General features: G+C 49.4%; 3 protein-coding genes and 1 long non-coding RNA gene across 4 annotated transcripts; 1 reads left to right on the forward strand and 3 right to left on the reverse strand.

The window, feature by feature from the left end:
• Positions 1-5609: 5609 nt before the first annotated feature.
• Positions 5610-8346, reverse strand: LOC146334682 (uncharacterized). The gene is made up of 3 exons (XR_014786223.1): positions 8128-8346; positions 7299-7345; positions 5610-5989 (listed from the first exon to the last, which is right to left on the reverse strand). It is a non-coding gene; the product is annotated as an uncharacterized LOC146334682 (long non-coding RNA).
• A 452-nt stretch (positions 8347-8798) lies between these two features.
• On the reverse strand, positions 8799-11474 carry LOC146334683 (uncharacterized). Its single transcript, XM_084823470.1, has 3 exons — positions 11226-11474; positions 10449-10793; positions 8799-9903 (listed from the first exon to the last, which is right to left on the reverse strand). The coding sequence occupies exons 1-3, from the start codon at positions 11260-11262 to the stop codon at positions 9566-9568; spliced, it is 720 nt and encodes a 239-aa protein (XP_084679596.1). The 5' UTR covers positions 11263-11474; the 3' UTR covers positions 8799-9565.
• Positions 11475-11727: 253 nt separating this feature from the next.
• On the forward strand, positions 11728-19120 carry LOC146334684 (uncharacterized). Its single transcript, XM_084823469.1, has 6 exons — positions 11728-11948; positions 13942-14271; positions 15307-15621; positions 17875-17973; positions 18069-18118; positions 18951-19120. The coding sequence occupies exons 1-6, from the start codon at positions 11837-11839 to the stop codon at positions 18981-18983; spliced, it is 939 nt and encodes a 312-aa protein (XP_084679595.1). The 5' UTR covers positions 11728-11836; the 3' UTR covers positions 18984-19120.
• A 253-nt stretch (positions 19121-19373) lies between these two features.
• On the reverse strand, positions 19374-25935 carry LOC146334685 (uncharacterized). Its single transcript, XM_084824860.1, has 5 exons — positions 25832-25935; positions 25245-25568; positions 23386-23703; positions 20671-20808; positions 19374-19719 (listed from the first exon to the last, which is right to left on the reverse strand). The coding sequence occupies exons 1-4, from the start codon at positions 25866-25868 to the stop codon at positions 20693-20695; spliced, it is 795 nt and encodes a 264-aa protein (XP_084680986.1). The 5' UTR covers positions 25869-25935; the 3' UTR covers positions 19374-19719; positions 20671-20692.
• Positions 25936-25991: the final 56 nt, after the last annotated feature.

Here is a 25991-nt window from a genome sequence, read left to right on the forward strand (position 1 = left end):
CCTGCCCGGACCTTACGATCATCTCCAGCGGCGCTCCTCCGTGAGCCCCTGCCAAAGGATGTGCGGTGGGTGGCTACTAGGAGGAGGGCTTTTTCTGCTGTGGCACCCCGGCTCTGGAACGAGCTCCCTAGTGAGGTTTGCCTGGCACCTACATTGTATTCCTTTCAGCGCCAGGTGAAGACCTTTTTATTTTCCCAGGCATTTTAGCATTTTAGCTTTCTAAATTTTTAGCTTTGCTGTTTTAAATCTGTATTTTAAACTCCTGCACTGCTGCTAGGTTTTATTGTGGTTGTATTGTTATATTGTGGTTTTAATGTTCTATATATTTTAAATTGTTTTATTGTGTGTTGTTTGGTTTTAATTTTTGTGAACCGCCCAGAGAGCTTCGGCTATTGGGCGGTATAGAAATGAAATAAATAAATAAAATAAAATAAAAATAAATAAATAAATTGTCCATCCTCCTCTTGGCCCCAGCCCTGACCCTGCTCCGCCGAAAGTATCTTGACCAAGGTAACGCATCCCTATGATGACTTGTGTGAGGCCTACTTGTTACTCAAGCGCAGTTACATTTTCCTTTATTTTCCTTAATTTTTGTTGTTTCTCCTCACAGCAAATGCAGAACAGGCAACTAACTAATGGTGGAGGTCCCAACGATTACTGGCATTTATTCATTCATTTATATATTTACAATACTCGTATACCGCTCCATATTGAAAACAGATTTTGGAGTGGTGAACATAACAGATGAAACAGTGAAAGAATAAAAAGATTAGAACACCACCTTAAAATCATGCTTTTTAGGAAACAGACCTCCAGGTGCAGGGAGTTCCAAAGAAAGGGGGCCACCATGCTGAAAGCTCTTTCGGTGGACTCCAGTTGGGTCATAGGCCCATTGGGGCATCTGGTTAGCCACTGTAGGAAACAGAAGGTTGTATGACAGGTGCTTTGGGTCAGATCCAGCACGGCTCTTCTCACGTTTTGAAGGCAATTCAGAGCCTTTGCATCATTCAGTGTATGGATGACAGGAAGTGAAGGTCATGTAAGGCTGAAGGAGCGGAGAGGATGTGCTGTAGAGAATGCTTTCCAGGGGCCAACTGTCATGCAAATGAGCTTGTAAGTAGCCGGTTGCCTGTGGTGAGGAAAAATGGCCTCCAGGTGACCGGGAACGGAACACTGGTACATCGGGGGGGGGGGGGAGTCTTCTTTTTTTTCCAAGGCCTTTGAAATATCACGCATGACAAAGAGAGGTATGCAAGCACAGGTGGCTAGTAAAACTATTTCTGGGCTAGCAGTATCTCTGCAAGATTGTGTGAAGACCTCATGCTAGTCTTTAGTGCATCACACCTGAATGTTCATTGATTTCCATTGCTTTACCGGTGGAAATTGCCCAGATGGTATACCAGATATGAGTGACCAGTAATAATACGAAACCCCAGTAAAACAATTGATTTGATTAATGCAATGTTGGGGACAGCTGTTTTGCGCACGGAATGAATATCCTGTTTTTTAAAAGTCACTTTTTGTTTATTTTAATATTTACATTAATGCAATGTTGGGGACAGCTGTTTTGCGCACGGAATGAATATCCTGTTTTTTAAAAGTCACTTTTTGTTTATTTTACAGGCCAGGGAAAGAAACCATTAAGGCCACAATCCAGCACACACTTCCCTGGCAGTATGTCCCAGCAAAAAAATGGGACTTACTGCTGAGTAGACATGCATAAGATTGCACTGTGAGGGTGTCTTGTGAGACTGGGCTTGAGCTCTCCGTTACTGCTTTTTTGTTCCCAACGGGTTATGCAAAAGTGCCCTATAAGCAATGAAATGCAGATGTTTGCCTCGCTTTGAGAAGAATAAGGGCACAGTGAAGAAAAGCCAATGCCAGAGTTTAGTATCTTCTCACTTGCTGAATGTGGGTGCTGGTATTAAACCCAATGGAGAAAGGTTGTGTGTATTAACACTACCCACATCCACCCGCTCATGCCCAGCATCACTCTGACAGCTACTGGAAGGGAAGGGCTGTGATGCAGACGGGCAGCAGCAGCAGGAACTCTCAGTTTCTTCGCAGCAACGATGCCCCTGTTTTCTCCTCTTGTCCTGCGGATCAGCATTTTATCCTTTCATCCCCAACCATCTTGAACGGGAATGATTCCAAGTACTGATTGATTGACTGATTTCAAGTTATGTCACTTTGCTCCTCACGGCCCTCAAGGGGGTTAACTGTCAGCCTCAAAACAATAAATAAGAATAAAAACGTACATATGGTGGGATCCAGATTTCAGGCTCAGTCCTATGCATGTTTAGAAAGAAAACAGTCCCACAACTCCCAGCGGGGCTGGCTGGAGAACGCTGGGCACGGCAGGACTTGCTTTGGCCGAAAGGTGCATAGGGCTGCATCCTTAGTGCTGAAGCAATATCCTCCTCCGTTTGCCTGGGGTACCTGAGGGAGTTAAAAGTGTCTGACATCCAGAAAGCAGGCGGGGAAATATCAAATGCAGAAATAAAATCACTTCAGCTGCTGCTCAGCTCAGAATACGGGCTGGTAAAAACGACCCCCATGAGCCACAAAGGCTCCTCAGCAGGGCAATTTGTGGGGAGCTGAATACCCCCCTCCCGGCATTTTTAAAAAGACCAGTGTGTTGTATGGCTGACAGAGCCGAGAAGACAAATTTCCCCTAAACCTGCGATTTTACAAATATAAATGTAGATGACACGATCTTTCGAAAAATGTCCTGTTTGTTGCGACTGAAAGGGAATAAAGGGAGAGGGCTGTTTAAAAGAATAACACCCAAACCCCAAAGAACAGAAAGACTGAGTCAGGCAGAAGTTTGTTGTTTACTGGCTTGTAACTGTGGTTTCAGATGCAGGAGCCATAATGTACCTGTGGTCTGTTTAACCCAGGGAGATGGACAGCTTATTGCCTAAATATAGCTCTCAAACAACAACCTCTTTGTTTCTCTTCCTGTTGCTTTTCTTTATTTGTGAAATGGACTAATTGAGAATATATGTGCTCCTGCGTTTCTCTAGGGAAATCCAGCCAAAAGGCAGAGCATGTTGGTTGTTCTCCTGATCATGGCGTTATGTAGATGCCAGACTAGTTAACTGGCTTAGTTAAACGTCTGTTTATTAATTATTGATTTAAACTATCTTTATCCCATTCCTTGGCTAAAGTGATTCCTGGACCGGCTTACATCCAGTCAACAAAAACAAGATGGTTCCTGCCGACGGGCTTGCAGTCTAAAAAGACACAACACAAAAGGAAGAGGGGAAGGGGAGGGAAGAGGAAAAAGGGAAGCGGTCTTTCAGCAGGGCTGGCGGCATGGTCCTGCTTCCCATCTCATCTTCCTCTGCTGCGGCCTGCTTGTTTGGTTTCTAGCCTTAAAAATGGTCTGTCCAGCTAGCAAAAACAAAAAGGGGGGAGGCGGAGAGAACAGAAGGCAATTTAAAAGCAACTGAAACCTAATAAGTAGCAAAACCATCAAGGAAACAAACCAGTCCAGAAAAGAGCAGTGAAGCCCAGCAACCATTTCACACTGCAAACACTTTTGTAGACAAAACAATTCACAAGCAAAAATGTGTTGACAAGCCTTGGAAAGGCAGCTCACTGAGCCTCCCTTGGCGGAGAGTTTCATAAGGAGGGTGCCACCAAAGAGAGGGCCCTGTCCTCACAGACACCTCCTAGCCCGTTGGTGGGTGCCTTCAAAGAAAACCAGCCCGAGGGGAAGAGGTGCTCCTTCAGGGACACTGATGTCTTATGTTATTCTCCCTCTCCCCCGAAGAACATCAGAAGTGCTGTGCTGGGTCAGGCCAAGGTCCATCTAGTCCAGCATTCTGTTCACAACAGTGGCCGACCAGCTGTCGACCAGAAACCCGCAAGCAGGGCATGAGTGCAAGAGCACCCTCTCACCCACGTTCCCCAGTGACTGGTGTACACAGGCACACTGCCGCTGAGACTGGGGGGAGCAGAGAGCCACCAGGACTAGGGGCCACGGTAACCTCCCCCTCCTCCATGCATTTGTCCAATCCCCTTTTACAGCCACCCAAGAGGGAGTGATGGTGGCCATCGCTACATCCTGCAGAAGTGAATTCCACAGTTTATGCATGGTGTGAAGAAGCCCTTCCTTCCATCTGTCCCCAGTCTCCCACCACTCAGCTTTCCGGGAGGACCCCGCTGGGCGATGGGAGAAGGAGAAAAAGTCTCCCTATCCATTTTCTCTACACCGGGCATCATTCTGTACCTTTCTATCATGTCTTCCCTTGCCCCTTTTCTAAGCCAAAGAGCTCCAGATGTTGTCCTCTTTCCTGACAGGGGAGTTGCTGCAGGCCCTCGATCATTTTCGTCGCTCTTCTCTGCACTTCTTTCAATGCTAAAATGCCCTTCCTCCTCCTCCTCCTGGGGTTTCTACTTTCCCTATAGCAACTCACCACAGAATGGGAAATCCTACGTGCAACAGCATGTGGGAAAAGAGCCCAGCTTGTGACTCTCCTCCCGTGTATCAGCCCAGCCTCAAACTATTTTTCCTCCTGGTCTTGGAGGGCCAACTCTTTCTGTAGGAAGGCCACTGTGCCCAAACAGCTCCAGAGCAAGCGGAGATTCAGGGGGTGAAACCGACCTCGGAAAGAGTGATGAGTCAAGCATATCCCCTGCGGGATTTCTGCTTCTCCCAAAGGTGTTCAAGGCCTAGGAGCCCAGACTGAAAAAAAGTTGGCAATCCTACTTGCTGACACTTCTTTTGTAAGTGAAGGCGCTGATGGAAACAAGTGAAGGCGCTGATGGAAACAAGTGGGCCGAGAGCAGACAGCCCTCCCTGCATTCAGGCCTCATTTTTCTGCTACTCACCCTTTGCTCTTTGCTCAGTGCAAGAATTGTGCCCCCCCACTATTCTCCAAAAGAGATAGATATCTTGATCAAATCTCTCTCTCTCTCTCCCTCTCTCTGTTTCTGTGGTTTCCCTATCCTGTGTGAAAGAGGGCCACACTTACAGCAGAACCGGCTCAGAGTCGGACACCACAAACACTTGTTACAAGCGCCCAAGCCTCTCGGTGACGCTCAGATTCCAGCCTGAGCAAAAGGCTGCACACCCATGTTAAGCATATCGCTGGAGGAAGATGGGTGAATTTCAGTTTCTCCAGTGTGCTGTGTAAGGACGGCAACGTCTCCCCCTTCATGTGCTCTGATATTGTCTAGGACGGCCGCAAAGGCCAAAGAGGGCAGGGCTCTTTCACCTTCAGTAGCTATGCAGAAGAAGGAATTTCAGCAGGTGTCACTCACATGAGAAGCTGCAGCTACGGTGTTTGGATGGGGTTTTTTATTGGCTGGCTTCTTGAACCCGTCCTGTCCTCTGTTCTGGGCATCTATTCCCAGCTTGACCTGGTTTAACACTAATTTCCTCTCCCCAGCAGATTCTGGGGACAGTCGTAGGACTGTGGGAGGCTAAGGGTGCAACCCTGGGCATGTTTAGCTGAAAAAGGCCTACAGTTCCCAGCATTTCCCAGCCAGCAGAGCCTAAGATTGTGCCCGAAGGGAATTCTCACAACCCACATCAAAGGATTCCCTTGGGGAGGCCAAGACAGCTAGATTGGCATAAAACCACAATGTGATTCTTATTTATGCATTTCTTTATTTGAAGCATTGAAAAAATAAATCCCATTAATGTGGCAAGAGCCTGCTGGGATGAGAGGATCGATTTGTCATGGGACCCTTTGTGAATCCCGCTCAACTCCGATGCTCAGACGCTGAAGAAATCCTCTGCAAGAAAACGTAATATGGATCAGGAGATCCACCATCCTATGCCATGTTGGGCCGGAAGTCATGAACTGTCAGGTGTTCTATTAATCCTTCCTTTCTGTATGTTTGCTGTCATAAAATCACATCATAGGTTTGTCATAGGTCATTCGAATTGTTCAGCTTCCCCTTGAGATGCGTGTCTCCTCTTCTTCCCGCAACCACGCTTCGATCGAAAATCCAGCTGGGTGTAGCAAATATCTTCCTGTAAAAAATAAAAAAATAATAATGCTGCCTTCCTGCTGAGCTAAGGAGTGGGAAAGCCCTGTTGGTTGTCCAGCTGCTGGAGTTTCTAGCCTGTCCTAGCCTAGAGGCAGGGCTGGTGTCCCAGGTCGGCATTTGGGGGCATCTGCCAAGGCCCCCAGCCCTGCGACTTCTCCCTTTCACTGTCGCAACCTGCTCCCCCGCCCTCTGAAAGCGAGTGAGGAGTGGCAGGAGCAAGGAGAAGAAGCACCGGTCTCCACTTGCTTTTCCCTCTCCCCTGAGGTCGCGGTATGGATCTGGCCCAGAATGGGGCAGAACGAGTAGAGATGAAAGTGGGGTAGTCGAGGAGGCGGACCCCATGAGGTCCTTTTGCCGGAGGGCACCCCCCGCCCGTGACCCGGAGCTGACACTGCCTGGAACAGCCTTCCCCAACCTGGTGTCCTCCAGATGTTTTGGACTACACCTCCCATCAGCCCTGACCATTGCCCATGCTAGCTGCGGCAGAAGGGAGTTGTGGTCTCTTTTTCACACAAAACTACATAAATGAGGCAATCTTTCCTCACGCGGATGTGAAGGTCTCCACCCTCCACTCTGGCTCAGGTAGTGAGGAGGACAAAGAGACACCCCCTTATTGAACCGCGGAAACATTTGCCTCTTTGCTAACAATGGTGGACAGGGGACCGAGAAAGCTCGGCGGAGCTTTTAGCACACTAAAGCTGAAACTAGGACTGCAGGCACGACTCTATTAACTGGGTGTGTCAATGGATTTAGAACTCAACCGGTTTTGGGGGGGTTTTGAACCACTCCCCCAAGTAACTGGGCAGGAGATTTTGAACGTGTTTACTGTTCTTACACAAGGACTACAGGCAGCAGGAACTATCTCAGTAGAAACATTCGCACTTCTCTTTCCCCTCAGCTTTTCTTGGAGGCTCCTTCTGCCCCAGGTACGACCCCTGGTCCAAACACTAAAAGAGTAGCCCCTTCTTCTTATCTTGGAAACACATTCTAACGGAGGCCTGCTCGCCCAGCTAATTGCTGGATAAAACTCGAACAATAATGGGCTGAGATGTTTTAATTAGGCCACTGGCCAAGCTGATTAATTCAGTTCTTTAATTAATCGATTTAGTTTATTAGGGAACTGGCCAAGGCGAAACCTTCCATGCGAATGCAGCTTCCTCCTTTTTCTCCAGGTGGGTCATAAACTGGATTCCTGCCTTTAGAAACTACTTTGAACCTCATTCAGGAAAGCAACCTCATAAGCAAGAGATGTTTTCCAAAGGAAAAGAGAAAAGAAAAAGCAACAGCCATACCTGTGCTGCCTCTGAGGATGGAGGTTCAGAGACCCGGGGTTGGAATCCTTGGAAAGCAATAAGGAGAAAAGAAATGAACAGTAAATCAATCAATCAATGGACAGAATTCTTTTTCTCTGTCTTCCCAACGTTATTCCGAGGTTTCTTCCACCAGTGCCATTTTCTCTGGAATTGTCATCCTCCAATTCACTCAGAGGATCGATTTTATATGCTATATACATTGTATTTTTACTTGTTCATGAGGTATTGAGCTCCTACTTAGGGCGTTTTACTGTAGATGTTCCAGAAGCACCTCAGGTATAGATAAAGAATTATAATTAGGTACTTCCTTTGTTTCGTGAGTGATCTTGATCTATTATTAATAGGGTCGTCTTTTGTTGCCTTTATTTTGTTAGCTTTATTTGGAAATGCAATCACATTTCATGATACTGAGAATCCATTGAATGTTGTTGCCAAAAAGTTGTACTTGTATCGCAGTGCCAACCTATCCGCTGTGCACTGAAAAGGCGCTGATGAGGCACTTGGTGGGAAAACGTTCCACGAGGCAGTTGGCAATACCCCGTCTGATCATGAGGGCACCCTCACGGCTGCATTTCCTGGTCCCACTGACGTCCTGCAACATGGTCCCTTCCCCCACAGCTGACATTTCGCCCTTTGAAAATACATCTAATTATGCCGACAGAGTAAACAATATTTTAAATGTACAAAGCACAATTCCGGTAATTAAAACAAACGAGCAAATAGTGGGATTCCATTCTGCATAAAGAGAGACTGAAAGAGGAACGGGTGCCCTGCCCTCTAGTTCTCAGGACGCAGTTCCTGAAATTACCTGGCCTGGAAGGGCTGAAGCAAACTCAAAGGAGGCTGAGGTGAAGCAGCAGCAAAGCCAGAACTCCGGCGACGACCAGAGGCACCCAGTAGCTGTGGCACGTCTCCCCATGGTCCTCAGAGGAAGCTTTAAACGGAAGAAAGAGACAACAGATTGGCAGACTCAGGAATTCCTCCTGTTGGTGGACAGTACAACCATCTCCCTGTCCAGTTCAGCAGGGGAGCCCCAACCCACCGGCCTTGTGGAAGGGGCTGTTCCAGCTGCAGAACACACCTGATTTTGGTCAAACCGGTCATGGGGTGTGATGATATATCAAGCTATACATCAAGCTATACCTAGGGTTGTCCTTGTATACCTTGTCCTAAAAGCAAGCACAAAAACAGATTCTGCACCGAGAAAAGACCTCTGTTTGAAAGGTTCGGTTCAGTTGACATACATGTGGCCTGTACTGCCCGCGGCCCTCCTTGCAGGGTTTAGGACGGCACAGGTCTGACTGCTGTTCAAGTTACAGGGAGGCCTTTGGAATGCAGAGGAGCACCCCAGGCAATGCCGGGTCAGGTTCCCTGACTGAAACGCAAAACTGAGGGAGGCAAAACTGAGTGAACCCAGCAGGCTGGCCTGCTTGCTTGCTTGCTCTTTCTTTCTTTCTTTCTTTCTTTCTTATTAAATTTATTAATTGCCCATCTGGCTGGTCACCCAGCCACTCTGGGCGATGTACAGCACACAATACAACAGTTTAAAACAATAAAATTCTACAATAAAAACATTTTCTACAATACCCTAACCCACCCCAAATGCCTGCCTGAACAACCACGTTTTTAATGCACGACGGAAGCTCATTAAAGAGGGGGCATGACAGAGTTCCCTAGGGAGGGAGTTCCACAGAGTGGGGGCCACCACAGAAAAGGCCCTCTCCCTCGTCCCCACCAGTCTAGCTGTCCTGGCTGATGGGACAGAGAGAAGGCCATCTGAGGCTGATCTTGTTAAGCGGCCTGTCTGGTGCTGCTGGAGGCGCTCCTTAAGATAGGCTGGGCCGGAACCATATAGGGTTTTGAAGGTCAAAACCAACACCTTGAATTTGGCCCGGAAAACAACTGGTAACCAGTGCAACTCCTTCAGCACTGGAGTGATGTGATCTCGCCAGCGGCTGCCTTTAATCAGGCGAGCCGCCGCATTCTGTACCAGCTGCAGTTTCCGAACCGTCTTCAAGGGTAACCCCACGTAGAGCGCATTACAGTAGTCTAGACGAGAGGAGACCAGAGCATGTACTACCGATGGGAGCAGATGGTCGGGAAGGAAGGGGCGCAGCCGCTGTATCAGATGGATTTGATACAGCGCTGTCCGGCTCACAGCTGACACCTGAGCCTCCATGGACAGCTGGGAGTCCATTAGGCCTCCTGGCTGCAAATGACCAGCATTTTTACGGAGGCGTGCAAAATCACTCACTCGCATTGAATTGTCCTTTGCGCGTTAAGCTCTTCCTCACGCTGGGGCCGGAAGCGTTGAACCGGACTCCACACGTGAAGCTCCCCCCGCTGATGAGCGAGTCCAGGGGGATGTGAAGGAGGCTGATGAAGGTCAAGGAGCCGCTGCTGTTCTGCGCCAAAAGGGTCCGGCCCTCTTGCTGGAGCCCTCCGGGGACATCCCAGGACACCTGGACCAGGTTGGAAACCCCGTGGACCACGCAAGCGAGATGGCTGCTCTGCGTGCGCTGGGAAGGAGGGTCTTGGGCAGGGGGCTGCAGAAGCATCACCCAGGAGTTTGGTGTATAGCTGTCTGGCGAGAAAAGGGAAGCAGAGAACTCAGTGAGGACAGCGAGACTCCTGCTCTCTCCCCAGGCGAATATTCCCGCTCCGCCTCCTGGTGGTTTTCAGGCTGTGTTTGGGGGAACCTGCAGGCTTCGTGGTGGTGGCGGGAAATATTGAGAGCCCACTTATCTTGCATGGGAGGCTTGTGTGGGGCATTCTTACTTTGATTGGGGCTCCCAAGAAGGGTGGACGTCATGAGAGAGACGTGTGCTTCTTCCGTCCTTCCTGGGAGCTCGGGACAAAGTGAAAACGTCTGCATGTCGGGGCTCTCGTGGGCGTTCTGTGGGGTCTTGGCCCAGCATGTGCCTGGCCAGGCCACTCTCTGGCACCAGCACTGCACAGAGCTGCCTCCACACAGGACACCCTTGGCTCAAAGGCAACACGACCCGCGCCTGCCAGAGACGGGTACGGTCGTGAGATCTCGTCTTGAACCGTTTGGCTTTGGGAGTTACGTATCCCCACCTGCCATTGCCTCCCAATGCTTCCTTCTCAAAGCTCAGCCTGCTGCCTTACCTCCAACAATCAGAGATAAGCCACTGCTGAAAGTTAAGGAGTAGAAATCAGGATATCTGTAAGCACACAAATACAGGCCAGAATCATTCACGCGGGCATCGATGATTTCCAGCACCACCTCTCGTCTTTCAATTCTGCAGGCCAATTTCCCTTCCTTCTTTTTGTCCGCACAACTCTCCAGTAAAAGCGTTAGTTCATTCCCACTTCTTTTGTACCAAAGAAATGTTAATTCTCTGCCTTGAAGGTCTTCTGTAGCAGTGCACGAGATCTGTGCCCTTTTCCCAACATCCACAAACTGGAACCTCCGAGTCTGAAAGAGTAAGAGTAACGTCGCTTGTTGTAACACTGTGGAAAAAAAACACATGGAGGAACTTAGTGTGGTTATAATTTTTCAGTAGGGGGTTGGGGTAGGACCGGGTGACTTGGGCCAGTCACCCAGCCTATCCTACCTCACAGGGTTGTTGTGAGGATAAAAGGGGTCAGGAGGAGAACTCTGTATGCAAACCCTGAGCTTATTGGAGTAGAGGTGGGATATAAAGGCAATAAAATAAATATCTCTGAAAGAGACATTGTACCATCTGGTGATCTCCACCCTTCGCTAGGATGGAGAACTAGACTGAAAAACTAGGGCGGGACGCCCTAAAAATTTTGGCACGCTTAAGAATGTGCAGAATGTTTTAGCCAAGTCACAGCAAAACAGCACATAAAATTCAAACAACCTAACTTCTCACAGGAAAAGGGCTAAGAGGCATAATAAACCAGAAGGATGGGCATTACCTGTGCAGGACAAAAGGAGGCACGTAGCCAACAGCATTGCTGAAAGCACCAGGACCCCCCAAGTCCACCTGCGAGGTGCAGCTTCAAGGACAGGGTTTGATGTGGGGCCAGTTTCTTGCAAAGGAGCCCCTCCGCGTGGGTGGCGCAGTGTGCTGACGGGAGCCACTGAGAAAGGTCTGTGAGGCCTCCGTCGTGAGCAGACGCAGGGGTGGAACTCACCTCCCACGGAAGAGAGGCTCTTTGAAGCTCCCAAGCCACAGCAAGGCTGCAAGGGTCATTTCGACTCACCTGGTACAGTATTGGTTCTGGGTCTTGTTCATCTGCTCCTTTTCTTCCTTTGCTCCATGTTTGAGTTTTTGTGGTGCCGTTAAATTTTAGCCAGTGGTCAGCTCTTCGTTAATACACATTTTAATAAGAGCTGGGGAGGGTTGTGGCAACATCCTCTTCTCGACAATCTCGTGGCTTGCATGGTTGAAAAGAAACGCTTCTGAACAGTCTTCCAAAGGGCTTCCCAGCCGGTGTCTCAGTGCAAGAAGTGGGTGAATGGCTTCTCCCAGTCCTCATCTTTCTATCCCCCCAAACTGACAGGACAGCCGAGGACATTACAGCGCATGGGACCAAGGAGACGTCCCTCGGACAGCAGGTCGGCTTCAGAGTTCAAGAGTCGAAGGGAACAGAAGATGCGTGTCCATTTTGCTGGGATTATTCTACTTGCTCTGCAGAGTGAGTATTTTCTAAACCCAGCCTATTTCAGGTGTCCTGCTCTTCAACAGGATACTGCAAATTTACTTACCTGTAAAAGATCCTGGGTAAATACGACGAGACAGTCAACACGTGTGTATGCATGGCTACTCAGGAGTAAGTCCCATTGTGCTGAATGAGTCTTACTTCCAGGGAAGTATGGATAGGAAGGTAACCATTGCATTAAATTATTCCTAAAGCATGTTGTAATGTTGATATTATTTCTGACAGATGACCTCCGTGATTAATGCCTTACACTGTCTCGCTAAAATATGAAGAAATACTTTTGAAATAACCAACCAGCTCCCCGTGTTGGATAACTCTACAGGTTGCGGTGAACAAATCTGGGGGCTTCCCACATTGCTTCCACAATAGTTTTTAAAGCAGAGACCAAAGAAAGACAAATAGATATTTTTTTAGATTACAGTGTTTAAAACTTTGAACCTAATCCGTTTTGGGGTGGGGGGAAGAGGATTCACAAAATTTTGAAGTGATGGTAGCTGGTGTTGGGTGGTTGGTTCGGCCCCCTTTCCCTAAGGCCTGTGAGCCTGGCTCTTTGTCCTTCTCTTCCTAACAGTAGCCCTTTGAGGCAGGTCTTCAATACGCTTGTGCTGTTTTTATTCTGATGGCTTCTGGTCCTACCTTACATTGCTACATGCAGGACTGGAATTGGGTTTTGTTACTTCTGGGGGTAGAAGTGCTTTGCGCGTGTCTGCATCCCGCTAGGTTCCATGCACACGAAGAGGTGTGACATAGCCCAGTGGGGAGGGAGGAATCTTTCCACCAGGATGCCATTTTAGCAACATGTTTCCCGCCCCCAAAAAAATTAGTTTTAAAACCTGTGCTAAGATGCTTTTTCATTTGAGTGCAGCTGGAATTTTTTTTTAATAACTGTTTTAAAATATAGGCTAAAAAGTGTTTTCAGCACAAATAACATGTTTACCTGTATTTTATCCTTGGCTGCCTTGAGCATTATTTTAGTGGCAAACTGTGATAGAAACTTAATAAATAAGACTAAAGGTTAAGGTCAGTTCTGAAAATGTGCATTTTCTTGTGGCTGGATGAACGGATTCTTCCCAAGGCAAACTCCTGCTTGCCTTCCGTAAATATTAAACGGCATCATTCAGCCACTGAGAGATATGCTTAGCCCATCTTTCTGATTCGGTGCTCTTCTACATTCAAAACATAGCAATAGCCAGGGAAAATTGGGTGCTTTTCCCAAGATATTTCTGCACACCTAGCAGAAAGCCACACAGGTTGCATGGACCGTGCCAGCCCATGTTGACCCTAACAGCTATTTGGGGGGGGGGGGTTGGGGGGCAACACAGTGTGATGTAATGGTTAAAGAGTGTGGGACGGGGACTTGGGAAACCCGGTTTCTAATCCCCACTACAAACATGAAGCTTCCTGGGTGACTTTGGGCCAGTCACTGACTCTCAGCCTAACCTACCTCACAGGGCTGTTGTGAGGATAAAATGGAGAGGAGGAGGACGACCATGCAAGCCACTTTGGGTTCCCTGGGGGAAAGGCGGGATATAAATGTACCTAATAAATCAGTAAAAACTGGCTGAAACTCAACTTGCACGAAGACTGCGGGGTTAGAATGTGCTGCATGGATACCAGATGTCATGTCTGGTTATCAGGGTCAGGGCAAGATGCTTTTCTGCCAGAACTGGAGAAGCAAATGGTGCCCTTCTCCCCCGCCCCCACTCCCCAAGTCAAGGTCCAGGGTAGCCAAAGCCAGCCAAGATAGTTTGGCTGTTGAGGTCAATAATCCCAGAAACACTTCTCCCCTTCCTGCCAGTAAAAATATAACAACAATTTAAATAGCCAGCCATCTCGTGATGCCCCAAAACTGCAGCCTGAGACAGCCACCTTCCTCTGCCTAATGGTAGGACTGGGCCTGGTCTCTCAGTTTCCCCGCTGCTTCCTTTTGGACTGGAACACCAAGAGTCCTTTTGCTTTCCTGTTATAGCCGCTGAATCCCAGGGGAATACAGGGACACTGCAAACGCTGGCAACGATCTTGGCGTCTCCCGGAAGCACCATCGAGATCAGCTGCAGCTTTCCAGATGGGCTTCATGCGGAGGTAGTGAGCTGGTACAAGGAGCACCAAGGCAGAAGCCTGCGCAGGATTTACCAGATCTATAAATTCTCAAAACCAGATGGGAAGTACTCCAGTCAAGGGTACAACCTGATCATCCACAAGGCGCAAAGGGAGGTCGCCGGGGTGTATTACTGTGCCGCATACAGATTCAGCCATCAGAATTTCAGGTTCTCGAACGGGTCAAAAGTGATCATCTTGGGTGAGTGCCCGGGCAGATTTGGAGAAGGGTCGCTAATCATTTACGGTCTGTCTAGCCCATCTGGAAACCTGCTACAGGCAGCTTACAGGTTGCAAGGGGGAGAACAATTTAGAAAATGGTATATAAATCCCCCCCAAAGCTGTTGACCATAATGAACAGAATAAACCACCTAGTAAAAAGCAGATGGAGACATACGCGGCATCAAATTAAAAACAACAACACAGCTTGACACAAAGCAAGCTTTGCCTGCAGAGGTGATGTAAAAACAAGTCAGCCTTGGGGGCGGGGGGGTCTGAGGCCTGGGCAGAGGTGGCCCTCTGATGTCCAAGTACGCGGGGAACTGTGTTCAATAGGCCGGATTTCAACACCATGGGGGAAATTTGGAACAGTATTATATTCTTGAGGAATGGTACCAGAGGGCTATGAAGAATTTTGTGCAGGGGGGAGGGATCTCTCTCCTCTCTCTCTCTCTCTCTCTCAAGCTTCCGTTTCCTCTCTAATGCCTTCCAGGATCCTTCCCCAACCAGCCTGGTTCCCTTCAGTAATTTCTGGACTACAACCCCTAGCATTCTCGGTCATTGATGATGGTGACTGGGGCAGATGGGAACTGAAGTCCAAAGCAGCTGGAGGGCACCAGGCTGGGGAAGGCTGACTGACGAGGTTGTGGACTACCTTGCGGGTTCTACCCCAAAACTAATGGGCAGGATATCGGTCTTTTAATAAACGAAGAAGCGACCCGACCCACCGAGGGAATGTGGTGCTTACACAGCCCCTGCCCAACCCTCCCCCAGATGAGGTGAATGTAGGCTGCTGTGTATTCAGGAGGAAAGTCTAGTGTAGATTTCAGCGGCTGGGGTGATCTGGTGGGAGAGGCTGGTTCTGGATCTTCACTTCTCTTATTTAATACTGGGGGGACTACTCTATTCGGTTCATTGTTGGGCTTGTTTTAGAAGCGTGGTGGAACCCAAACGGAACCTGAGAGATCAGGCGGGAAGAAACTCCAACAAGCAACCTGTGATTCTCCTTCTCCTTTAGCGGCTTCGAAACTTTCCATCTTTGCACCCTCCTACCTGGAGGGGTCTCAGCATGGCCACAGCATCCCACTGCTCTGCCTGTTCTTCAACACAAGCCCTGCTTGGGATACGATCTCCTGGAATATTAGTGGGGAAATATTTCAGGAGCAGAGAGATGGGGACATGATAGATGGGACAGGAGCCTTCAACATCTGGAGTTTGAGGCTGATCCCTCCAGAGAGGTGGACCCAAGGGGCGACTTGCACTTGTTCCATCAAAGAGAACAAAAACATCAGCGGTACTGTAGTGTCCACCAACTCAGTGTCCACAAACACAGGTACAAATTATTTATTTCAGTTCTGTACTGCCCCAAAGCCGATGCTGTCTGGGCGGTCCACAATGTGATGGGATTGCTATCCATGTGGGTGCCCTGAGGCAACACCTCTCAAGGCACGTCAGAGGCCCGGGGATGGCCAGGGACATTCTGGTGACGAATTTCAATGGGAGTTAGGATGGCCCAAGGAGGCAGAGGCATGGGCAGAGGTGAGCCATGTTTCTCCCACCCACTAGAGCCTGCGTGCATCAGCCTGTACTGGAACTGAGGCTGGAAGGAGCCGAGAGCTGACTTTGCTCTCTGCATACAATCTTATGGTCCTGGGCGTTCCCCTAAAAGCTAAGGGGGAAGAGGAATATCTTGCAGCGCTATGAAGCTCCAGCTTATGCTCAGCCTTTATATGTGTGCAAATGAACTGCATATCACTGAGGGCCACAAGTCTCCAGTGACCACTTTCTAAGGAGACTGAACCCTGGGTAAATGCTGCAACTCCTGAAACTTCCCATTGCTCAGAAGTGGGGTGCATGCATGCAACAGTATTTTAGAGCTTAACGCTATCCATCAGACATAGTTTGGGGATACCAGCCCCCCTGAAGAGCATTAGCCATGCTAGCTGAGCTCTACGAATCTCCTGTAGCAAGGCTTTGAGTAAAAGGTGGGCTGGGCAAGGAATCTCAATCCAGTTCCAGGCACAAGAGCCAGGACGGGAGGAGATGGAGATTACCAGGTGAATGAAGTATTTTTGATGGAGGAGCAAAGTCACAGGCTGGCAGACATCTGGACATGAGGGTGGAGAGACGAAGGGGCAGCGTGATGGAAACAGAACTGGGTGGGGAGCCTGTGGGTGTAAGGAGCAAGGGTGTCACGTGGTCAGGACAGAGAGAGAGAACATTTTGGAGGCAGGTTCTGGTTAGCGGTTGTTACGAAGTATGCTTTAATTCACATGGGCATGCATATCACATACATGTAAACCAAACACATGCCTGAGGGATCTTTCGGCACTGAACTTCGGGCGCTTAGGAGAACCTGACACCCCCAGAAGCTCAGAGAGTCAGGGGCCCCAACAAGGTCTTTGAAGGCAATTCTTTGATTTATTAAAGAGGAATTCAAAATGATTCACACTTCAGGGGAAGTCGAACTATGCATACATCTGGGGAATTAGAATCATACATTAACACTCAGAAGGTTAAAGACAAGCATTTAAAGTCAATAGTGAAGTACACTGGAATGCATGAGAAATTGTGTGCGTGTGCGTGTGTGTGTGGCTGATCTTGGAGGAAGAGAGAGAAAGGGGGGGACTTTCCACTTGATATTTTTGAATGGGAGAGTAATAGAGTGTTTTGGGAGAATTGTGAGAGAGTTTTAGAGCAAATGTGGGGTTTGGGGAGAAAGTGGACGGAGAAAGAACTCAAGCAAGCCCAGGAGTTTTGGAGTTTGGTACTGGGTGGAATATTAGGAAAAGGGAGAAGAGAGAAGGAAATAGAAGATGATGCAAAGATTTACCCTTCCTTACCTGCTGATTTGCGAAGTGATGGGAAGCTCTGTTGAGTTCCTTCTCTGGAAAAGAAGGGGAGGAAGGAAGGAAAAAGGGCAGGGGGATTGCTCTTCTGAGCAGAAGGAATGGAAGGAGTCCTCTTTCCTTCTCTCCCTCGTTGCTTGCTCTATGAATTTGGGTTGCTGTCTTTTCTCTTTTTCTGTCAGGATGTAGTAACCAGAATAAAACAAGACAAGTCTTTTTTCTAAGATTACTCAAGGATGTTGGAAAATGGATTTTTAGGTGTCAGACATTAAGGGAAGAAAGCAGACAATGCAATTCTCTCTCTTTCCTGATGTGAGGAGGAGGAGCAAAGCCACAAGCTGGCAGAGATCTGGATGTGAGGGTGGAGAGATGAGGGGGCAGCGTGATGGAAAAAGAACTGGTTGGGGAGCCTGTAGGTTTAAGGGGAAAGGGTGTCACGTGGTCAGGACAGAGACAGAATATTTTGGAGGCAGGTTCCGTTCTGGTTACAAGTGATACAGCCAAGACGTGTGGATGGAAGGCCAGTGAGAAGGAGGCGTCTCCCATGTGCTTCTTGCAATCTCCTGCTCCTTTCCCAGAACAAGAGGCTCTCTGGGGCAGGACCTCTGGCCACAGTCCGCTAAATGGAGATTGCATAAAGGGAGGGTCCTTGGCCGCTTGACGTTCTGCTCTGCTCTAAACTGGCCCAGTAGCTAAGCTGGGTGCCGATCATACGTTCTTTCCCTCTCCATTGCCAGCAAACTGCAGCCCTGTTCTACATTTGGGGGTACCCTGTGTGGCCCTCCTCCTCCTGATTCCACCATTACTCTTGATCTTCAGGAAGCGCCTTGCTAGAGGTAATGTACTTGTAAGATTAATTGCATTATTCTTGGATGGACGTTATTCAGGTGGAGCCAAGTTCCCCCTCTTTGCGTGTCTTTTCTCCTCACAGGGAATGCAGAGGCACCAGCAAATCGAACACCCATGAGGGAGATCCCACAGGTACTTGGCATCCTTGGATGATGACATTTCAGAGAGATTGCATGTTGTTGAGGGGTACCCTGCTGCATCTGAGATCCCGCTGCCTGTACTGGGTGACAGGGGAGGCACAGCAGGGGGAGGCGTCTGGACCAGGAGCATTTTCAGGACCATAGCCAGCCCCGCAGGGACCAGCCAGGACATGGAGTTGGTTCCAGGCCCATGGAGAGCAACTCGCAGTTGGCATCCCAACGAGTCACCCCAGCACCGGCCTAGAGCAACCGGAAGGGATGTCTCTGGTCAGGCCAGGAGAGTCTGGTGGGAGCTCCACCCTCCCCGCTGCTGCCCTGGCCTTTAGAGGGCCAGCGTCACTTTGCTGTAGGTGTCAGCCTCTCCCGGGGAGTGACGGATGGAGGAGTAATTGATCTGTGCACCCACAGACACACCCTGGGGTGGGAGTGGTGGGGCGGTTCTAACTTTCCCCATCCCAGCAATCCTGCAACCAGTGGGAGGTTGGGAGCCTGCCGCAGGATTACTGAGGGATTGGGAGGCAGAAGCCTGCTGTTCTCCCCGCCCCCGCCAAGCCCCACTGCCAGCTTTGTGGGAACAGTATTGTGCTAAGAGCAGCCATGGATGCACTTGTGAGATTGTAAGAACCTATTCTAGCCTGTAATGCCTCACTTCTGAACATGTCTAAAATGGTTGCTAATGTTGGATTTTGTGGATGGGACAAAGAAAACATTCTCCTAAAACAAAAGGGAGCTTCTTGGTCTGATTTTGTACATGTGGGAAATAAACTTAAGACTTATGCATACCTCGGTGAGCATGACTTTGACCTTTCCACTTTCTGTTCCAGACCAGTTATGCAGAAGTGAATTACAGAAGCTGAAATGTGGTTCAAGTGGACTAATACGACCTGGTGCTAAATGTGAATGCCATTTTTAGAAGAAGGAAAAACACGAGGAAAGGAAGTAAATCCCACAGCTGAATGTAGATGCTTGTATTAAATGGAACTTTTCCTATATGATTTATGTCCTAATTCTCAAGCTTATTCTAATGGTGAAGTTGTATCTGCCCTGCACTGCATATGCAGGGGAGCAAGTCCTGTGCACTGGGGGGAATAGCCTTCTCTCTCTAACAACTTGATCTCTGTCCCAACATCTTTTGACCCACTGACCCACTGGCTTGTCTTACGATGTCCAAATCTTTAGAAATCCTTGTCCTATGTACAGACTGTGTAAAATCTACTCTGTCTGTGTTTGCTGAATTGTCAGGTGCCTTTTGTTCCATGGTCCACTCACAGATGGATAAGATTTTTTTTTTTCATGCGGAAAAATACACAAATAATTCCGTAAGTGGTTTCATAACAATTTACATAAGTGATCGCAGTACACAAGATTTAGCGTATTCTCCCCCATTCCATTCAACTTTTCCTCAGCAGAAACCTGCATATTTTCCTACGAATAAATATGTGTAAATTTCAAAGCATACGAAAGTCCATGGACGCTCCACAGCAGATTCTGCAGGTCAGATTCTTAGAAATCCAAGCTCATTTTAGTCCATCTCAAATTTCTCCAGCATTCCTACTCATGAGTCTCACCTCTTCTTCTTCCCCACTCCAAGTCCTTGAAGGAAATCCAGAGAAGCATAACCACTTTATTTTGCAAAGGAATAAAATGCTGTTACCTATTTTGATTCCATTTCAAATTCAGTCCCCATCGAAAATGAAGGAAGTAGTTCTTTTCTATCGTTTTTACTCACTTGCAAATATATGCAGGTTTAATCAGTCATCTGATGGTGTAAAACCCACACAAGTAATGAACTAACATTTAATTCTTTCAGCTCGAGTGCAGCCTGTAAATTCTGCTTCCTGCATTTTCTCCAAATGGTTTGTAAGCTGAATTCCTGCCTACCTGAACCGGCACGAGAAGCCTTCAGGTGTATGCCCATACGGCTTCTTAGGAGCCTCCCTTGTGAAAGCCCTTGATGACAGATATTTTCCAAAGGGGAACAGTAATAATAGCCATACCTGTGAGACCTCTGAGGGTGGAGCTTCAGGGACCCTAACTCACCTGTCATCTGGAGCAGGTCCAGGTTTGCCCAGTAGGGAACCTGATGACATCCATTTGTTTTGGACAACAACTCCTGTAATCCCTGACCTCTGGGCATCCTGGCTGGGTCTGGGTAGCATGCCAGAAATGCATCAGCTGTGAAGCATGGACTAATTTGTCCCCACCAGGATAGAATCCCTGCCAATGAGTCTGTGTGGAATTTCCTTCCGCATGAAGAGAGGTTGAGAGAGGAGCCATTGTTACGTATGCCTGAGGACGGGATTACCAGCGGGGCTGGACTCGATGGTCTTAGAGGCCCCTCCCAACCCTACTATTCTATGCTTCTATGATTCGGTATTCATTCATTCATTCATTACATTTTTCTCCCACCCAATAGCTGGATTTCTGGGCAGTTCATAGCATGGTGAAACGTAATATAAAACCTCGAAGATACAAAGCCTTACAACAATTTGAAACAGTTAAAAGCAACTAACAGTAGAACTCCCAGGGACTGATAAAAATTACCTTTAAAAGCCGCTCATGTTCCTTAGCATGGAAGGTCCAACTGATGGCAAAGGACTCTCCGGAGAATCAGCAGGAACACCAGGGACACCACGAAAATCAGCGGGGCTCTGTAGCTTCGGGGGCTGTCATCCTCACGATCTGCGGAGGAGGTTGAAAAGGAAGAGAGAGAGAGCAACAGATGTGTCCGAGTGTGTGTTATGCTTCTATCCTGCTGCTTCCGGGGGCTCACAGCAGCCACCCACTCCCAGGCTGGGCAGACCCACCTGCTCGCGATGCCAATTCAGGTGCGCCCAGCCCGTTCCCTGAGTCTCTTCATGTGGGTTACATGTCCGGAGCAAGCATTCATGCTCAGGATGTACGAGAAACAAGAGTGGGATGGCATCTCACCCCTGCTCGCCACTGCTGAGCACTGGAGTTAAGTGATCCTGAATCCTGAATAACATGGCAAGTGCTTTGCTGGAATAGATCCAAGTCCTCCCTAGTCCAATGGCCTTGGCAAGAATTAACCCCAACAGCCAGAAGGGGCGAAATCTCTGCTGGAGACGGCTAAGTTACCTCCAGTGTCAGAGGCAGTTGCTGGGGAACATGGGTGGGAGGGTGCTGTTGCACTCATGTCCTGCTTGCGGGTTTCCCATGGGCAGCTGGCTGGCCACTGTGTGAACAGAATGCTGGACTAGATGGACCTTGGTCTGATCCAGCTTCAGGGCTCCTCTTATGTTCCTATGATCAGTTGACGTCTGCCCACCCTGCTCTATAACCTCGACCAAGGAGTCTGGGCACGATCGTCTTCTGCATAAGGATGTGGAGGTATGTTGAGTGCATTGTTATGGGGCGGGGTTAGTGTGGATGATCTCTCCAGGATCCCCCTCAACTCTGTGAGTCTGTGGTTATGAAAAGAGATTGTTAGAATGAGTCAAACTGGTGGGAAAGTTTAGCCTGGCAGATGCCCTACTGTTATGCAGACTAGCTGAGCTGTGGCTGTTCTCAGAGATGGCCGGAGAGAAATTATGCTGGAAGGGGGCTCACCTGTCACATTAAGGAATGTGCAAAAGTCTGGGGTGAGAGCAATAGAAGCACGTTTAGTGTGTGTGTGTGTGTGTGTGTGTAACAGCTTGTACTGGGACTCAAGGCAGGCCTGAGTTTTGCTGCCAGAGGCGAAGAACAAAATTCTATCCCATTCCATGTACAAAAGCCTTTTTTCAAGACTGACAGCCTTCCTTCATCACCGATGAATGGACGCCACACCTGAAGGCAGCAGGGGCAGCAGGGAAGTCCACGTGGCACAAACATCTCTCTTCCAATGTTTTGCTGCCGCCTCATAGCATTTGCCGCCTGAGGCAAGCAACTCACTGTGGCTAGTGGTAGGGCCGGCCCGGCCTGGCTGGGGCTGGACCTGGGAAGGAGGCAGAGAGATGACTTTGCTCTCTGCAGGAAATCCCATGGGAGTAGGGTTCCCCTCACCATCCGTTAGGGACCAGAAGTCTGTTAAGCACCTCCCGCTCAGCCTGTGAACTGCCCAGAGTTGTGAACCACCCAGGGAGCTTCAGCTATTGGGCGATATATAAATAAATAAACAAACAAACAAACAAACAAATAAATGTAAATAAACCTTAGAGCACAGAAACACTAGAAGTACCAAGCAAGTTCCTTCTAAGGACACTGAAAACTGAGTAAGCACTAGAACCCCTGAAACGTCTCACGGCTCGGGAGTGGAACGCCCCCATGTAGCAGTTTCTTTAAGGGGCCCGCATTGTGTGGAAGAGCCCAGTGTCCCCACTGCTAGTTGCCTGGCGTGGTCAAGTCCCACTGAACGGGGCTCTGCTTTCCATTCATCTCGGTGCGCATGGTGGAGCACAGCGGAAGTCTGCATATGGTGCTTGGATTTGCCACCAGAAAGCTGTGCTTCCATGGGGTGTCCATAAGACAAAGGAAGTTATTCCTCCTGTCTCCTCTAAGTGCTGAGCTGAGAGCAGAAAACTGGAAAGGTGAGTGAGCCACCCACCCGCGGGCCCCCAGGCAAAGAGGAAAGCCCGTAAAAGAGAAGCTTCTCATTAGTCCTTCCTTGGGGTGTGGTTCTTTATGTTACCTTGCCTGGAAGGACAGAGTCGGACCAAACATAAACCCAGGAGAAGCAGCAGCACCATCAGCACGCCTGCCACAGCCAGGGGCACCGTGTATCTTAGGCAGTTATCTTTAGGGTCTGCAGAAGAGGCTTTAAAAAAAAAGTGTGTGTGGGGAGAGAGAGAGAGAGAGCGCGTTTGCTTGCTCAGGAATTGCTCCTGTGGGCAGAGAACCCAAAGGTTCTGCCTTGCTCCCCGTCTTCTGTCCAAATCATGGTGCACGGCATGCGGTTCTGCATCGTTTGTCTTCCAGAGGGTGATGCTAGAGCCACAGAGGAGAACCAGCGACTTTCATGGAACACTCGCTGCAAGTATGCAACGTAGCCTTCCCTGCAAGGAACTGGGCGTTCCAAAAACAGGCCAGAACTCCCCACCCTCCAGGCCAAGGAGAGCGCCATGGGGAGTGCTCTTTACCTGAGGCTAAAATCCCCACGGAACCTCCCCAGCCCTGTTTGTGCAAAGGCTGGTTGTTGCTCAAGGAGAGGAGAGGCAAAAAACCCCTCTGGCCTGAGTGCTTTTTAAATTCATATCACAAACTTGATAGGAGCCGGGATGGCTTTAAGCATCGTATATGAAGCTAGGTGAAATCACTCACGGGAAGGGAACCTGCTGCTTTTCTTCACGCTGGAGCCGGAAGCGTTGAACCGGACTTTGCAGGTGAAGGTCTCGCCACTCCTGCGGGACTCCATGGGGACATGAAGGAGACTGAGGAAAGTCAAGGAGCTGCTGCTGTTTTCCGCCAAAAGGGTCTGTCCCTCTTGCTGGAGACCTCCAGGGACATCCCAGGACACCTGGACCAAGTTGGAAACTCCATGGACCATGCAAGCGAGTAGCCAGCTCTGCATCAGCTGGGAAGGTGGATCATGTTCAGGAGACTGCAAAACCATCACCCGGCTGCTTGGGGTGTAACTGTCTGGTAAGAAATGGCTCAGATGACACATTGCCCAGGAGGACCAGCCATCTATTCAGACCAATATTCCAGAATTTCCTCCTGGTGCTAATCTCCCCCCCATCACGCCCTGAGATCTGTAGCTGCTGCAGGGGGTGGGTGGGGGGCTTGGCTGTCTCCTAGGGGCTTTCTCGGTACAGGTGGGATGCTTACAGTGGCTCATTTATTTATCCTGCCTTCTGGCCATAACAAGGACCCCCAAGACAGCTTCCATGTAAAATCAATCAACGAATACAATGAATCCTTACAACATAAAAAGACAAATGAAACTCTTAAACAGGCGCTTGCAGACTGAACCAGAAAACGACACAGCAGATGGGCCAAATTCACTGCAGACTAGATGCCTGCAATGCACCGGGGTTCTGTAGCACCTGCAAAGTTGCTTCTGAGCCAGCAAGGTGATGAGTTTCCTTGGAGGTAGAAAACGCGAATCCATTGGCCACATTGTGCTGAGTTTTGCCATTTCTAAGCTGCTTTGCGGCCATGCCCTGGCACGAACCTCGCCAGCCCAAGAAGGGAAGTATGGAACATGTCCACCCAAGTGGAATTGCAGTTCCCAGATCAAAGGTCTCCACTAGAACCAGTGTTGTGCCAGATTCACTCCTGGGGTTTCCCTTAAGGAACCCTGCAAAACTGTAGTCCTGTGAAGGGTTCATGAGTGCATTTAAATTCTGACAGACAACTTGAGTGGCCTCCCAGAACTTCAGTTTCTCCGGGTTGTTCAGAGGGAAGACTTGACAGGGGTGGAACTGGCTCAGATCTGTAGTGCAGACGCTTGCCTCTGGGGACTGGATGGGAAGGGGTGAGAAGCAAGCGACAGGGAGCCCAGGGGCTGGCTGGCTGGAGGAAAGGGGCAGAGCAGCCCGAGAAGTGGGGGCACAGGGAAGGAGGGACAAAGGGCCCTGGAGTGGAAGGCGGGAGAGGCCAAGGGGACAGGGGAAACCCTCGCACAGGGCCGAGGGCCGGTAGGCAGGCAGGGAATGGAGGTGCCCTCGAGCGTCGGTGGCTGGGAAAGGGCCGGGAAGCCAGGGGGCAGGCAAACCAGAGAGGAGGGCGAGTCCCATCCTATCAACGGCGTCTTTCTCCTTTGCCGTTCTTTCAGTTATGGGTCTCTCAAAGGGCAGACACCTCCTGGCACGGCAGGCACTGCTTGTGGTGATGTGCTACGTGCGGAGCTTGTCGGAGAGGGACCCTCCAGAACGCCGCCTGCATTCACTTTCCCCACGCAGCTCCAATGTGCTCTCCATGTGCTTGCACATAACCAGGTCAGCCTCAGGATTGGGGGGGGGGGACTCGGCCCCAGAATTTACCTGGGGCTGGCCAGGCAGAAGGCCACCTCCACACACCATGCCAGTGGCTGGCTGGAGGTCAGGTTGGGCACCATTTAGGGGAAGGTCACGAGAAAAGAGCCCGTCCCGGACTGCTCATACTTCCAGACCTGCGGGCGTGTGATGTGCAGTCGCCACTCAGCATTTTCACTGCAGCGCTCAGCCCTGTGCACTTACCCCCGACGATCAGTGAAGGCCCAAGACGGAAGTCACAAGATCTCCTAGCACACAGATATTGCCCTGAATCAATCACTTGGGCGTCAGCGATTTCCAGTATCCAAGTTTGCCCTTTAGTTTTACAAACGAATTTGCCTGTAGTGTTGTTATCGTTGCAACTCTTGAGCAAAAGAGGCACTTCCCCCTCTCTTCTTTTGTACCAACTGACTGACAATCCACCATCTTCAACTTTTTCTCCAGAATCGCACCTGATCTCTGTCTTGACCCCGATATCCACGAACTGGAACTGCCACGTTGGGTTTTGTAACAACTGGGCTTGCAACACTGTGGAGAGAACGCAGCAAGAACTGTTACACTTGTGACTTCTTCAGCCTTTTGCTTCCTACCAAAAGGACACTAGAAAGACTTGGAGTCGCTTGGGATCCCCTGTGCGTTGCCAGCCTGGCTGCGATCAAAAGACTAGTACTGCGGAACACACAGGGATGCACAAAACATTTGGCCACATTCTCTTAAGATGTCGCAGAGCAGAAACCAGCAAACACATCCAGATGCACAACGGAAAGAGTCAGGGAAAGCAGAACAGTTACCTGTGGAGGCGACAATGATGCCCGCGGCCAGCAGCATCGCTGAAAGCAGCAGCAGCAGCACCCCGGAGCAAGAGGAACCCACGTCTGACGTGCAGCTTCAAGGAGAGGATGTAATGTGGGGCCAGTTTCTGGTAAGGGAAGACCTCCGCGTGGGCGGCGC

The sequence above is a fragment of the Heloderma suspectum genome, chromosome 17, assembly GCF_057233095.1.
Source record: "Heloderma suspectum isolate Gila_16-S chromosome 17, 16-S_ref, whole genome shotgun sequence".
Lineage (NCBI taxonomy): Eukaryota > Metazoa > Chordata > Lepidosauria > Squamata > Helodermatidae > Heloderma > Heloderma suspectum.

Bases quoted from the DNA above. Each gene is read 5' to 3' on its own strand.
- LOC146334683 (XM_084823470.1), bottom strand. From the start codon at position 11,262: ATGCTGTTGGCTACGTGCCTCCTTTTGTCCTGCACAG. The intron at 10,794-11,225 runs GTAATGCCCATC...TTTTTTCCACAG, and splicing joins CCTCCTTTTGTCCTGCACAG to TGTTACAACAAGCGACGTTA. The intron at 9,904-10,448 runs GTAAGGCAGCAG...TTTTCTCGCCAG, and splicing joins CTTATCTCTGATTGTTGGAG to ACAGCTATACACCAAACTCC.
- LOC146334684 (XM_084823469.1), top strand. From the start codon at position 11,837: ATGGGACCAAGGAGACGTCCCTCGGACAGCAGGTCGGCTTCAGAGTTC. The intron at 11,949-13,941 runs GTGAGTATTTTC...TTCCTGTTATAG, and splicing joins TATTCTACTTGCTCTGCAGA to CCGCTGAATCCCAGGGGAAT. The intron at 14,272-15,306 runs GTGAGTGCCCGG...CTTCTCCTTTAG, and splicing joins GTCAAAAGTGATCATCTTGG to CGGCTTCGAAACTTTCCATC.
- LOC146334685 (XM_084824860.1), bottom strand. From the start codon at position 25,868: ATGCTGCTGGCCGCGGGCATCATTGTCGCCTCCACAG. The intron at 25,569-25,831 runs GTAACTGTTCTG...TTCTCTCCACAG, and splicing joins CATCATTGTCGCCTCCACAG to TGTTGCAAGCCCAGTTGTTA. The intron at 23,704-25,244 runs GTAAGTGCACAG...ATTTCTTACCAG, and splicing joins GCCTTCACTGATCGTCGGGG to ACAGTTACACCCCAAGCAGC.